This window comes from Myripristis murdjan, chromosome 3 (genome assembly GCF_902150065.1).
Source record: "Myripristis murdjan chromosome 3, fMyrMur1.1, whole genome shotgun sequence".
NCBI classification, from domain to species: Eukaryota; Metazoa; Chordata; class Actinopteri; order Holocentriformes; family Holocentridae; genus Myripristis; species Myripristis murdjan.
Window position 1 is genome coordinate 41,095,993 of NC_043982.1, and position 13,096 is coordinate 41,109,088.

At 40.0% G+C, this 13,096-nt stretch overlaps 1 protein-coding gene across 2 annotated transcripts in view; it reads right to left on the bottom strand.

The window, feature by feature from the left end:
* hsd17b12b (hydroxysteroid (17-beta) dehydrogenase 12b) overlaps positions 1 to 12,384 on the bottom strand; it is a 50,388-nt gene extending 38,004 nt beyond the window's left edge. For both annotated transcript variants that reach the window (XR_003927900.1, XM_030046547.1), the window contains exon 1: positions 12,049 to 12,384. Coding sequence is in view for 1 of the 2 variants with exons in the window: in XM_030046547.1 (XP_029902407.1) it covers positions 12,049 to 12,226 (178 nt within the window). In the remaining variant the exon portion in view is untranslated. The remainder of the gene's footprint in view (positions 1 to 12,048) is intronic.
* Between the last annotated feature and the right edge of the window lie 712 nt (positions 12,385 to 13,096).

Here is a 13,096-nt window from a genome sequence, read left to right on the forward strand (position 1 = left end):
TTATTATAATTTAGGTTTTTCATTTAACTATTGCTGTTTTTTTTTTAATCTAAAGCACAGGTCAAACACTTTAAGAAAGAGCTATGCACATATTTTAATGCAATATTTGCTGTTGCACAACGTACCAGTGCCTCACACTGACAAATCACTGTGCAGGCTTATCAATTTATACACTTTGACTGTATTCTACCGTAAAATGATGCTCAAGATGAATGCAGACACTTCATGCTTCATTCATTCATTCAGCAAGCAGCACATCAGTGAGGAGCAGTCATTTTTTTTTTTTAAATAGTTTTTTGGCTGAATTTATTTCTGTTTCTTTCTTTCTTTTTTTTTTTTTTTGTCGTCACAGCACTGATTTAGAATCACAGCTGATGAAAACTTGGAGTGACACGGGTGCCAAAGCGACTGCAAGTCATTTTGTTTTTTTGTTTTTTTTTCTCATCCTATAATTGTGTATACATGATGTGTTTTATCTAATGTTATTACTTGATCATAAAGCTTTTCTCTTGCACTCCACTCACTCATGATTTCACGTCCTTGGTGCTGCTGCCACAACATCTAAGACAAATTTCCCTGCAGGGACAACAACCATTATTTTCATTTAGGGCTGCGTGATATGGGCAAAAATAACATTACAATAATTCTATAAATGATTCTGATTCAACATGTGAGGAAAATCAGCTCACATTCATCTAACAATCATGTTGAATAATCAAACTGATGTTCATCTCACCGAGTCTGATCAGAAAAACAGAACTAATGCCACTAGATACACCATTAAGTGTGTCGTGCATATATATAGTGGCTTCCTCGCTTTTGCTTTTGTGATTTTCTTTGTGAACCTGATCAGAAGCCCCGTTTCCCTCCACGGACGTTAGTGAACGTAAAGCAAGCGTGACGACTTTTCCGACAGTACTCCCTCGTTTGTTTCAGATCTTAACTCGTGCAAGACAGCGATGTGCACACCAAACCGAGCATCATGGCAACACGGTGACGTTTGTTTTCAACGGTAACACGCCGAGCGACTGCCCAGCCTTGTTTTGGTCTGTGACAACACTCCCCTCTTCATTCATGCATTCATTCCATTCCATTCATGCACTCATCCATTCAGCTAATCCGTGCATCTAGCCACGGCTGCGCCTAACTCTGTCGCGTGTGATCTTCCTGATTGCAGATGAAGCCGAGGTGCCAAGCATCCTCTAGGGCTGCACTAGAGCCAAACAGAGCAGAGGGGGGGCGGGGTGGGGGTGCAGGGAGGGGGGAGGGGTGGGTAGGAGATGACAAACATGAATACATGGGGGGATCCTGGGGGCAGCTAAAAATAGCACAGGGAAGAGGAGGGGAGAGTGAGCGAGAGTCTGCAGGCACGATGACAAGGGAAACATGGGCTGGGCTATTTTTAGTTGTTTTAAGAATGAACTGTTTTGCAGTGGGAAGAGGAGGGAAAAAAAAAAAAAAAAACTAAAAGCTTTTACAGCTGAAGGCATGTTCCCTTCACTCAAATAAAATGAAACAAGGTCTATATTAAGAACTGCTGCCTGCTGCAAATGTAGGTTAGAGCGGCGAGGTGCGCCCGCGACGGCGACGCTCGGGGCCGAACCGCAGCCGCTCGTTTTCACTGCTGAATACGCACGACGTCCGCCGAGGACCGGGAACAAATCATTTATTCACAGGAAGGCTCGACGAGACACAACGCCTGATTGAACGTTTGCAATCAGCGCCCTGCATTTATTTATTGGTTTGTTTGTTTTGTTTGGTTTGGAAATGCTTGTGAAAGGAGTCTGAACGCAGCTTCACGAGCAGTCTGACTCTGGTCCAACGTCATGAATCGGACATTTAAATGTTTAATTTTAATTATAAATAGAACTTTACTGGGGTTTTTTTTTGCCTTTTTTGCTCATGTTCATTTTTTTTTTTTTTTTTTTACATTTTTGCTTGAAAGATCAGTTTGTGTTACAGAGTTAAACTTGCTCAAGAATTGACCCAAAAATTAGCCAGAAATTTGTGGGGAAAAAAACAAAGACACACCAAAAAACCTATCCGAATATTAACAAAATATTAACAGAAAATATGCAAAGAATAGTTTTTAAAATGACGAAGAATTAAGAATTACTTTTAAAAATTAGAAATCTATATTTTGTAATAATTTACTAGAAAACTGCCACAAAATACCTAAAAAAAATAAAATAAAATAACATAACATAAATAAAGTGCATTTTGTTAAGATGGTGAAGTAAAACCTTTCAAAATACAAGCCTGCCCAAAGACTCTCAGGGTTTAAGGGGTTAAAAAGCTGTATTTCCTTTTCAGACAGGAAATGCTTATGAACTTGCCACAATTTTGCTATATTATGCTGCCAAAGAGACATTTCTTTTTGGTTCAAATTTCTAATTTGGTTTGGTTTGTGTTCTTTTGCTTGCCTCAACAAACCCATGATACCGGCTGCTGGTTTGGCTTCAGTCTGATCACCCAGCAGTTACTGAGGTGCAGTGTTTTATGTTTATTTGTGTCATTCTGATAATATTACCAGAGTATTATGTATTATTCCTTTTCTACTGTGCTGCGTGGGCCTTAAAGGGGCACGCGGTGCAAGATTACAGCTGACTGTTGTTGTGTTACTTTATTTTGACAGGAACTTTAAGTCTATATGTCTGATGATCACAGAACACAATGTAGGAGAGGCATAATGAAATATTTCCAATGTAGGTCAGGTTATTGAAGCATTTTCTAAGACACTAGTACAATACTGCTCTATCATTCTCTCTCTCTCTGTTACTGCAGCTGAATACTGGAGCAAAAATAAATAAATAAATACATAAAAAGGAAGGGAAAAAAAGGACTGCTGATTTAAAATAGCAGCAGACGCTGCAGCCACGTATGGCGCTCTCGGTGCACAGAATACCAACAAGCTGCAGCTCCTCTCACACAGGAAGAGATTTACAAACAGAGGGAAAAAGATAAGGCATCTACATAAACACATGCGGGCCTTATGTTCATCAGACAGGCTCATATCTCAGGCCCATCTCCTCTAACTCCACTGAAAAACACGAGCCGTCGTCCCTCTCCTCACCACGTGGTCCTGTTTTTTTTCTCCATCTTTTTAAAAGGATATCAGTCTGTTAGTGCAAACTGTCTTTTATTATCGCCGTGACTTCCGAGCTCCATTTCCTCTCCTGCCCTCGGGGCGATCCTCTCATCTCTGAGGTCTTGTCTTTCTTCGCCGGGATTGGTCGAAGTACGTCGGGACCGCCGATTTCATTGCCTGACCCGCCCTCGAGGGCAGCTCGGGCCGCCATGTGACGTCTGCACGAGAAGCTGAGCCTCGTTTGTGTTGAAACGTCGATGTTACGGCGATGAGGTGACGCATTGAGCCTGATCCTCTCACTTTACAGTAATCAATGATGATTGATTCATCACACTGGTAGGAACTCAACCAAAAAGTGTGAACTCAAAGCATTTATCACTCAAAAACTCAAATACTCAAAAAAAAAAAAAAAAAAAAAAACCTTTCTGTGGGCTTCAGGGTGATCTACAGTCACTTATGAATCTCACCAAGGAGGCAACAGGAGAAAATTAAAGTGAGAGGCGCTTGATGAGGAAAGTGCAGCTTCAGAAAGGCTCCGCCCTCACAGGTGTGTGTTTGATCGTGGAAAACACACCCATCTCTTGTGTGTTCAACATAGTTTCGGCTGATAATTTACATTCACACATGCAGGACCGGGCGGTGACTCAATATTATAATTCACCGTCTTTAAGTGTCGTAACGATCTGTTGATTTAAGAGACGTCGCGACACACACTTCTAACATCTAAATGGATGACAACAAAAAACATAAATAAAATAAATTAAAAAAAATAAAAAAGGAATGAACATTAACTTGATTCAACATTTTGCAGACAGTAGTTATATCATGATAACAATTAATATTGGAAAGAAGAATCCCTATGAGTATTGTGATATTTATTTCAACCACACTGGCCAGTCCTACCAATACACCAACACAGAGTACACCAACCGGCAGAGTATTTTTTTGTTTGTTTTTGGTCATATGCTGCTATTGTATTTTTTATCTGTCTAATGGGGTGTAAAGCCAAAAACTAAAAAAAAATAAAATAAAAAAAAAGTTCAATCCACATCACACCCTACACATTGCAGTGTTGCACACACATCCACTGTAAGCCCACACTGATGATTAATGAATACTATATACTATACTTTTATGTTTGTTTTAAATTGGCCAAGGAGACTTTTGCTTTAGGAAGAATATTTGTTGATTTCATACTGTATTGACAAATACAGAGAACACTAGAAATTGTAGTGTTTTTTCTTCTTTTTTGTCCATCTATTGTACAAAACAAACCAAAATCGTGATTAAAAAAAAAAAAACGTGACACAAACTGAACCACGTGTTTACTAGGGCTGTAGTCAACCAAAGAAAATCTTGGTCAACTAAAGTCCTGAAATTTCAACCAAAAGTCGACAAATCAGGGGGCGGCCGGAATACAAAAAAAAAAAAAAAAAAAAAAAAAAGAAAAAAAAAGAAAAAAAAAACTTACTATTTTTAGATTAATTAACTGGGCAGTAGCCTACCTGGTAGCCTTGTCCACCTAAATGAATTATAAATAAACACAAACAACTAGTATTTGCAGTATATTAAATCGTTTTTGACCTAATTATTTTGCACTGAATGACACACTGGAGCCGGTCGGCTCTGACAGCGTTGCGTCACGTGCACCTGCAACATCATAGCCTATGATTTCCGAAAATAGTACTATGTCAAGCTGCCGTCGTCGTGGGTGTGTGCGCCTGCAGTTATAAAACGATTATTAGACTAAAACTTTGAAATATGCCAATTCTGATATGTTTATACTCCAAACTGACTGAGCAACCTAACGCAGACATGTTAGCTTACCGTTTTTAGGTGATATGCCATGTTGGTCAGCTGTGATACGCAAACTGTTGTTTGCAAAGTTTGCATTAGATTTTTTTTCCATCTATTTTGGTAAAATGCTGCCACACTGACGACGTCTTTGACATGGTAGAGGACTAAATGTTCATTAAATGTTCTTAATTAAGCAAATAGTCGGAAAACCAGACATAATTTTTTCTTCAATTCAGAACATACAGTACAGGCCAAAAGTTTGGACACACCTTCTCATTCAATGCCTTTTCTTTATTTTCATGACTATTTACATTGTAGATTCTAACTGAAGGAATCAAAACTATGAATGAACACATGTGGAGTTATGTACTTAACAAAAAAAGGTGAAATAACTGAAAACATGTTTTATATTCTAGTTTCTTCAAAATAGCCACCCTTTGCTCTGATTACTGCTTTGCACACTCTTGGCATTCTCTCGATGAGCTTCAAGAGGTAGTCACCTGAAATGGTTTTCACTTCACAGGTGTGCCTTATCAGGGTTAATTAGTGGAATTTCTTGCTTTATCAATGGGGTTGGGATCATCAGTTGTGTTGTGCAGAAGTCAGGTTACTACACAGCCGACAGCCCTATTGGACAACTGTCTATTTTGAAGAAACTAGAATATAAAACATGTTTTCAGTTATTTCACCTTTTTTTGTTAAGTACATAACTCCACGTGTTCATTCATAGTTTTGATTCCTTCAGTGAGAATCTACAATGTAAACAGTCATGAAAATAAAGAAAATGCATTGAATGAGAAGGTGTGTCCAAATTTTTGGCCTGTACTGTACGGGCCTACCTGTCTGTCTCCAGTGGGTTGGGCTAATCTAAAACTGTGAGAACAAGGGGGGTGTTCTGAAGACAGACTGTTACCTGTGAAACTGTTTGTTCTGAAAACACCCACATTAGCACTTAGTGCTTTACTCCTGATAAAATTAACACGGCAAATAATCAACCAATCAGATTTTGGTCGACCAAGAACATATCGACCAATAAATTGACCAGTCGACTGACAGACTACAGCCCTAGTGTTTACTAACGCTTACACCGAAGCTCTCCATCTTGTCCTGTCTAACCTTTAGTTCACAACATGTCACTTAATGTTTTTACAACTTTAACTTACTGATTGAGTCTATTAAGTGGCACAGTTACTTGAGCCATGGATATGGTTGAAAATGTGACACTAGTGAGAATTAGAGCCGGCGGTGGCCGACGGAAAACTCAGGTAGCAATTAATTTTATATGAAACGCAAACAGAGAGGAGGAGACTTGGGGCGGCATCACATGGCAGAGACGGTGTCCTGTTCACTCAGTGCATCCACACACACACACACACACACACAGTGGGCACAAAAGAAAAAAAAAAAAAAGAAAAGAAAAAAAAAAAACATTGCCGAGGATCCTTGGTCTGCTTTATGAATGACTCTGTTGCATAATCAGCCCGACCTCTCAGTCCAGTCCACTTCAGTGAGATAAGGTTTGTGAATGAAAGCAGGGCAGGGCTAAAAGATTACGCTCCCTTTGCCACATATTCTGAGGTATTTGTGCACGAATGTAAAACCAATGTTTGGTATGTAATGAGAAAAAAAAATACAATGCATTTCTAGATTTAGTTGTTTAGGCAAAAAGGCAAAAATAAACTGAAGACATGAGGGTTCACTGGAGGACTCACGTGACTGTGACTACAAACACTGAGCACGTTTACATGCACACCTTATTCCTGTATTAACCGGAATATTCGCAATATTCTGGTTGCGCACGTGTCATGTAAACACGCACCGAACCCGATTAAGGTCACATTCCAGTTGGAGAGAATTCTGAATAAGCCCCCTGGAATATTCCTGTTCCAACCGGAATATTGTGCCATGTAAACACCTTAGTCGGAAAACTCCCCGAACCGGAATATTCAGTCACGACTGCGCATGCTCGACTCACAAGGAATTCTGTGGCGTCTTTGTTGCTATGGTTACCTGCAAGCGGGGAAAACGGCATGGCGAACAGCAGCAAGAGCCAGGAGACTGCAGTCCACCTTCAGCTAATGAAAGACTTAAATATCACGGAGGATATCGATGGGAGAAAACATAGAAATAGCGACAGAAGAAGAAGAAAAAGAAGAAGAAGACGAGGAAGAAGACTTCTTCGTCTGTTTTTCCGGCAGACCAGACGCCTATACGCGTACAGCCCAACACACACCGGCGGCGTCCGACGCGCGTCAAACAGCCGCCCCCATTATTTTCTATGTGTGTCCGCACACCGGCGGCGGCTAGACGCGCCGCGCCGCTACCTTTTACGCCACTGTACTATTTCCAGCGTCGACGCGCCTGAAAAAGTGTATTTTTTCCCTTGCGGATGTCCATCCCAGCTTCCGTAGCTGTTCTTCTTCTCTACTTCTGTGGCTCTTTCCTGTATTTTAACAAAACTGTCAGTCAAACAGATCTAGTTTACATTACAAATAAGCGCTCTGCTGGTTTGAAGGATATATTGCGGTAAACATGTCCGTTATATGCACCGTTTTTTCCTGGTTTTCCATTTTAAACATAACTGAAACTACCGCACTACTTGATCAATAAGCTACTGCCCATCACTGGATATTACGTTATGGTAGCCTGTCAGACACTGCTGGTTGATCTGGTTGATTTGTCTTTTTTCCGTGGTATGTAGTTTTTTTTCCCAGTTAACGCCGATTGACGTTCTACAGCGCGACGCTTCCAGTTTGTGTTGGGTGCGTCAGGTGACGCGCGTCACCTGACGCACCGCGACGCTACGCTGCCAGTGTGTGTTGGGCTTACTGCTGCCCCCCGCGGCTGAGTGTCGCATTACGTCAGAGAGTGGAATACGCCGAAACACGGGGGCATGCCAAGTGACATGTAAACGGAATATTCCAGTTGCCGCGGCGCAGTTACCTTAACCGGAATATTGAGCCGAACCGGAATATGGTGTGCATGTAAACGTACTTACTGAAAGATGACTCGTACTTTACTGTAATATTACTATCTGCTGCTTTTTTTTTTTTTAAATCCTTTATTTAGGCAGGAAGGTCCCACTGAGACACTGATCTGTTCCTCCAGCGAGTCCCGGTCCAGACGGCAGCACACTGGATCTGCACTCTGGTCAAAAGATAAAATATTCATGACTCGACCGCCACGTGTCCTTGTGAAAAGATAAATGTTTGCATAATAATGTGTGGCCTTCATATTAGCAAGAAAAGAAAAAAAAAAAGTTAGAGGCATGGGAATGTCCAAAGGAACTTATGGATTATCCACAACCTAACAGCAAGGGGGGGAAAAAAAAACAAACGTAAAGTAGACCGACATGCAAAAAGCTTTTCGTTCTTCACCTTTTGATTCTGCAGCCACTGGCCAGATGAGACACAACACTAAGTTACTGTATTCTCAGCTGGAAAAAATGTACGGGCCGTCCCACATGCTGATAAGTCTGAGCTCTTTCCTAATGTGCTAATTTATCATCTTCCACAAAACAAGAAGGACCGGGATGAGGCGGCTTATCTCATCTTCTACAATCTAAAGCTTCTTTCTTAGCAGATGCTACTAATTTCTGTGGTCCTGTTTTTTTTTTTTTTTTTTCTTTTTCTTTTGCTTGTGTTTTGACATGAACCTGATACACCAGACATGGTGTGTTTCCAACATTACAGCAATCTGAGCACATATAGCCTGTTCAAAGGTTCCTGGTTCAGTCAGTGGGCGGGTTGGGCAGATGGACAGTATTCAGTCTGATTTGATAATCCTTTCTAGCCATAATCCAATCACAAGATTTACAGCGGTTTACACCCAAGGCAACAGGCTGCAAGTGACCATTCCAACCATTCTGCTTTTCTAGTGCAAAATATATTATAACTGTAGTCTGTTGTTTGAATATTGCAAGAAGAGCTACGACGCAGCGTGAACTTCGAGCATGAGATAACCAGATGTTCCTTAATCACCAGTTTGAGCCATGAAAATGTCCTGTCCTACTTATGCAAGAGCGCCACGGCTCAGCACAGCGAGTCCTCTGTGTGTGCACGGGTTGTTCATGACGACGTCAAGGAGCACAACACAAAAGGTTACAATAAGGCTTTCACAGAGCGGGCCACGTTCTCCGGGAGAAAATGTACGTGGGGCACGACGGGAACCAGGGCAGCGGCTTCAGTATCTCGCTGCTGGGTTGGTGTGTAGCAGCACAAAGGGCTGAACAGCTGAGCCAGTTGTTAGTAAAAGTAGTATTGTGCTTCAGAGATGCCATGACAAAAAAAAAAAAAAAAAAAAATCTAGATGTAAGAAAACATGTTTCTTTGGCACAGACCCCAGCCAAAAAAAAAAAAAAAAAAAAATTACTGCAAAAATTATCACTCCTACTGAAGTCCTGAATCATATCACAATATCTGCAAAAATTAATCACAATTTTTATTATTATTATTATTTTTTTACCATATCGTTCAGCGCTACTATCACAGTATACAACACCATTTTTAATAATCACATTTTGCTGTAAAATAAAAGACACAACGCAAGCACATCCACACTCAGCCGGCTGTGATAAATAACACTTTGCACTGCAACGTCCAAAGCTTTAAGTCGACGTGGAAACTATGTTGCAAGTTTTCTAATCATGACTCCACAGGCAGGTGTGTGTTGGAGAGTCTACACGCCCTATGGACTATGAAACTGTTAAAAATGATGAAGTCAAGTCAAGTAAAAAGGGAGTTTTGCTGGACTTGTCGCAGTAAATAAAGAATCTATACGGCTGATCAAGAGCACAGTTACAGAGTTCATGATTAAGTATAGTCTACAAGTCAGAAAACCATAACTACATGTTAAAGATATTTATACACAACAGGGAAAATATTAATGATTTAAAATTGTGGCCAGTAGGGCTTGGGGATATATCGATATCTTATAGATATTGTGACATGAAACTGAATATTATCTGGGATTTCAGATATTGTAATATTGTGATATGGCACAAGCGATGGCTTTTTATGGCTTTAAAGGCTATATTACAGTCAAGAAACCCAATTTTTTGAACTTATTAGACTGTTCTAGCTGTTTTATTATTTGCCTCTACCTGCGTGGTCATCATATCCACATTACTAATGACTGTTGAGCAAAAATCTCATGTGTAAATGTCTTATAAGAGCACCAACATTAACCCCTACGATATCGATATCTAGGTATTTGGTGAAAAATATTATGATATTTGATTTTGTCGCCCGGCCCTAACTGCCAGTTTCAAAGAAAAGCTGGCTGGTAATGTCAGTGGTTATATTTAAAAATATCAGCGAGACGATCATAAAGAGCATCAAGGCGTGTTGTGTCTCTGGGTTTTAACACAGAATGAAGATCAAACATTTTGTCTGCAAATTACAGGAGCAGGACAGAACATTTCTATGAAGAACAAATGAGGAGAGCTGGATGAAACCCTGATGCACTGCACAGAGCGGCCGGGCGAGACCAAACACCATCCGGACTTTTGGACATCGTAACTATAATAATGACATGGCAAACGAGTTCTCTTTACCTGGTTTTTAAAACAGTTATCTTTACCTGTTTTTTAAAGGCTGCAACTTTCTGAACTTGGTTGAGAAAGTTGCTCTGGCTGCTCTGTTATTTACCTCCACCTGCTTGATAATCACATCAAAATCAGATTCAGAATCAGAATCACTTATACTGATCTCCGAGGGGAAACTCAGTCAGCTGCATTTGCTCAAATTCTCAAGAAAATAATATAAGTGAAATTATCAGAAATCTAAAAAGAAATAAAAATATAAAAGTATGTGAATTAGGAATTTGTAAAAAAAAAAAAAAAAAAAAAAAAAAAAGAAAGAAAGAAAAGAAAAGAAAAAGAAAAAGTATAAAATGAAACATGTATAAATATGTGCAATAATCCTACTTGTGCATTAATGCTAGTTGTAAAAAAAAAAAAAAAAAAAGTATGTGTAATATGTGCATTACTGCAACACTTGTAAAAATGTGATACTTAAAAATTGCAATACATATCGAATCGGCACAAAGTATCGTGATAGTATTGAATCAGGAGATAAACACATCATCCCAGACCAGACAGAATATATGCACAGGGGTGTTGCACTGTTGAATTATTGTAAATCATATCCTCATTACAGTTTTTTTTTCAGTTGTCACCCCTTTAATAGACAGAATTTCAACATCGAGGTTTCAAATCAAAGATGTCGTGATAATTGCTTCCGTATCACTAAGCCTCTCTCTGAGGACTAAACAGCCGACTTTCTCCACATGTAAAACACGGAAACTGAGTAACTGCCATGCTCGCCTCGAATAACAGCATTTCAATAAAATTTTACTACTTTCTCCATGCTCACTTGATAGCTAACTTTTGGTATTTAGGGCCCAGTGCAGCCAGCAGTATTGATCTGACACACCAGACACCAGACATTTGATTCTGAGCAAGAAATATACACAATCAGTGTCACTTTATGCAGTTCAGGTCAGCAGCTCTGCCATAAATGAAAGTTTATAATGTTCAGTTTGTGTTGACATTGTGGAGAATGTGTCACTTTAACTCTGTGTTTATTACTGAGGTTGTAGTTTGCAGAGGTCTGCTACTGGACTGCATTACACTGAGAGGTGTTTCTGATTTTTTGTCCTCCCTATTTATATAAACATGAGGGGGACAGAATAGTGGAAACACCTGTCAGTAAAATGCAGTCCAGTCCAACAGCAGCACTAACTATGAGTTCAATACCAAACATAGAAGTGAATGAACACCTCTATTACTGTGACAAAAAGAAAACCTGCGCATTATAGGCAGCAGAAAAGGAAACCTTATGGCAGAAAAACTGGACTGGATTAGATTAGATTGTGCAGGTGGACCTAATAAAGCAGGCACTGAGTGTATATGCTATATATAATAATATGAGTCGTGATATAAAATGTGCAATGCTTAAACATCCTCCAAATCGTATCCTTTTAATTTTGGGTGTGTTTTCAAACTGTGACCCAGCTGGCCGAGCCGAACAGGCGGTGCTAATTTATTAGGATGAACTTTGCGGAGTGATTTTCCGTGAAGTGAGTGCGCTGCGCCCGGCGTAGCCTTACATTTTAATTTACATTAAAACAAAAAAACAGAAGTCAGTCAGTGTCCGGCTCACCTGCCCATTTCCCCAGTACTGCCGGGGACACGAGCCGCCCGTTGCCCAGCACCCAGACCCTGAAGCCGGACAGCAGGCGGTACACGGAGCACAGCGACACCCAGGCCGCGGTCAGGGCGCCCAGCCAGAAGAGCGGCGTCTCCACGGCGCGCAGCACACCTTCCCCGCTGGACGACATGCCTCTCTGCACACACGCCTCGTTACTCTGCGACCTGCTGAAATGTACGGCGGTACTTTCACCGAGCAACTTCTAATTACCCCCGTGCTGCACAAACCGCAAGTGCATGCGTCAAACTGGAAAAAAAAGTCCTCACGTTTTCGTTTCCGCGTTTGACACTTCCGCATCGGCGCACGGACCCATCGGTGATTGGTTCACGCGAATGTCCGTCAAAGTACGTGCATCCTGATTCGTTCACGTTGAGTGATCGCGTCGCCCCCTAGAGGCAGGACGTACAACCTCCTGGAGAACGCGTGACCTCATGGCTGCGGACAAAAAAAAAAAAAAAAAAAAAAAAAATCTCTGAAAGATTGAAATGTTTTACAAACAACAACAATAACAATAATAATAAAAATAATAATTTGTGAGGTTGATGTGTTTATATTTAAAGAGTAAAATGTTTGTAGGCAATAATAAAATGTCGGTGTGCAAAAATAAAATAAAAGTACAATAAAATAAAATACAATACAATGCAATATTAAAAAAAAAAAAAAAAAAGATTAAATAACACATTGTTTCTCCAAGGACTTACACCCTCCTGGAAGACGTCTGACCTCATGGCTGCAGACAGCAAGAAATAAATACATAAGTAAATAAATAAATAAAAATAAAAAAAGGAGAATATATTTAAAGAGTAAAATGTTTGTAGGCAATAATAAAATGCGGGTGTGCAAAAATGAAGTAAAATAAAATAAAGTTAAATAAAATAAATTAAACAAAAATAAAACATTCTTTCTCCAAGGACGTACAGCCTCCTTGAAAACATGTGACATCATGGCTGTGGACATCCTTTAAACATTTTAAAAAATAAATAATTTTTTAAAAAAAATT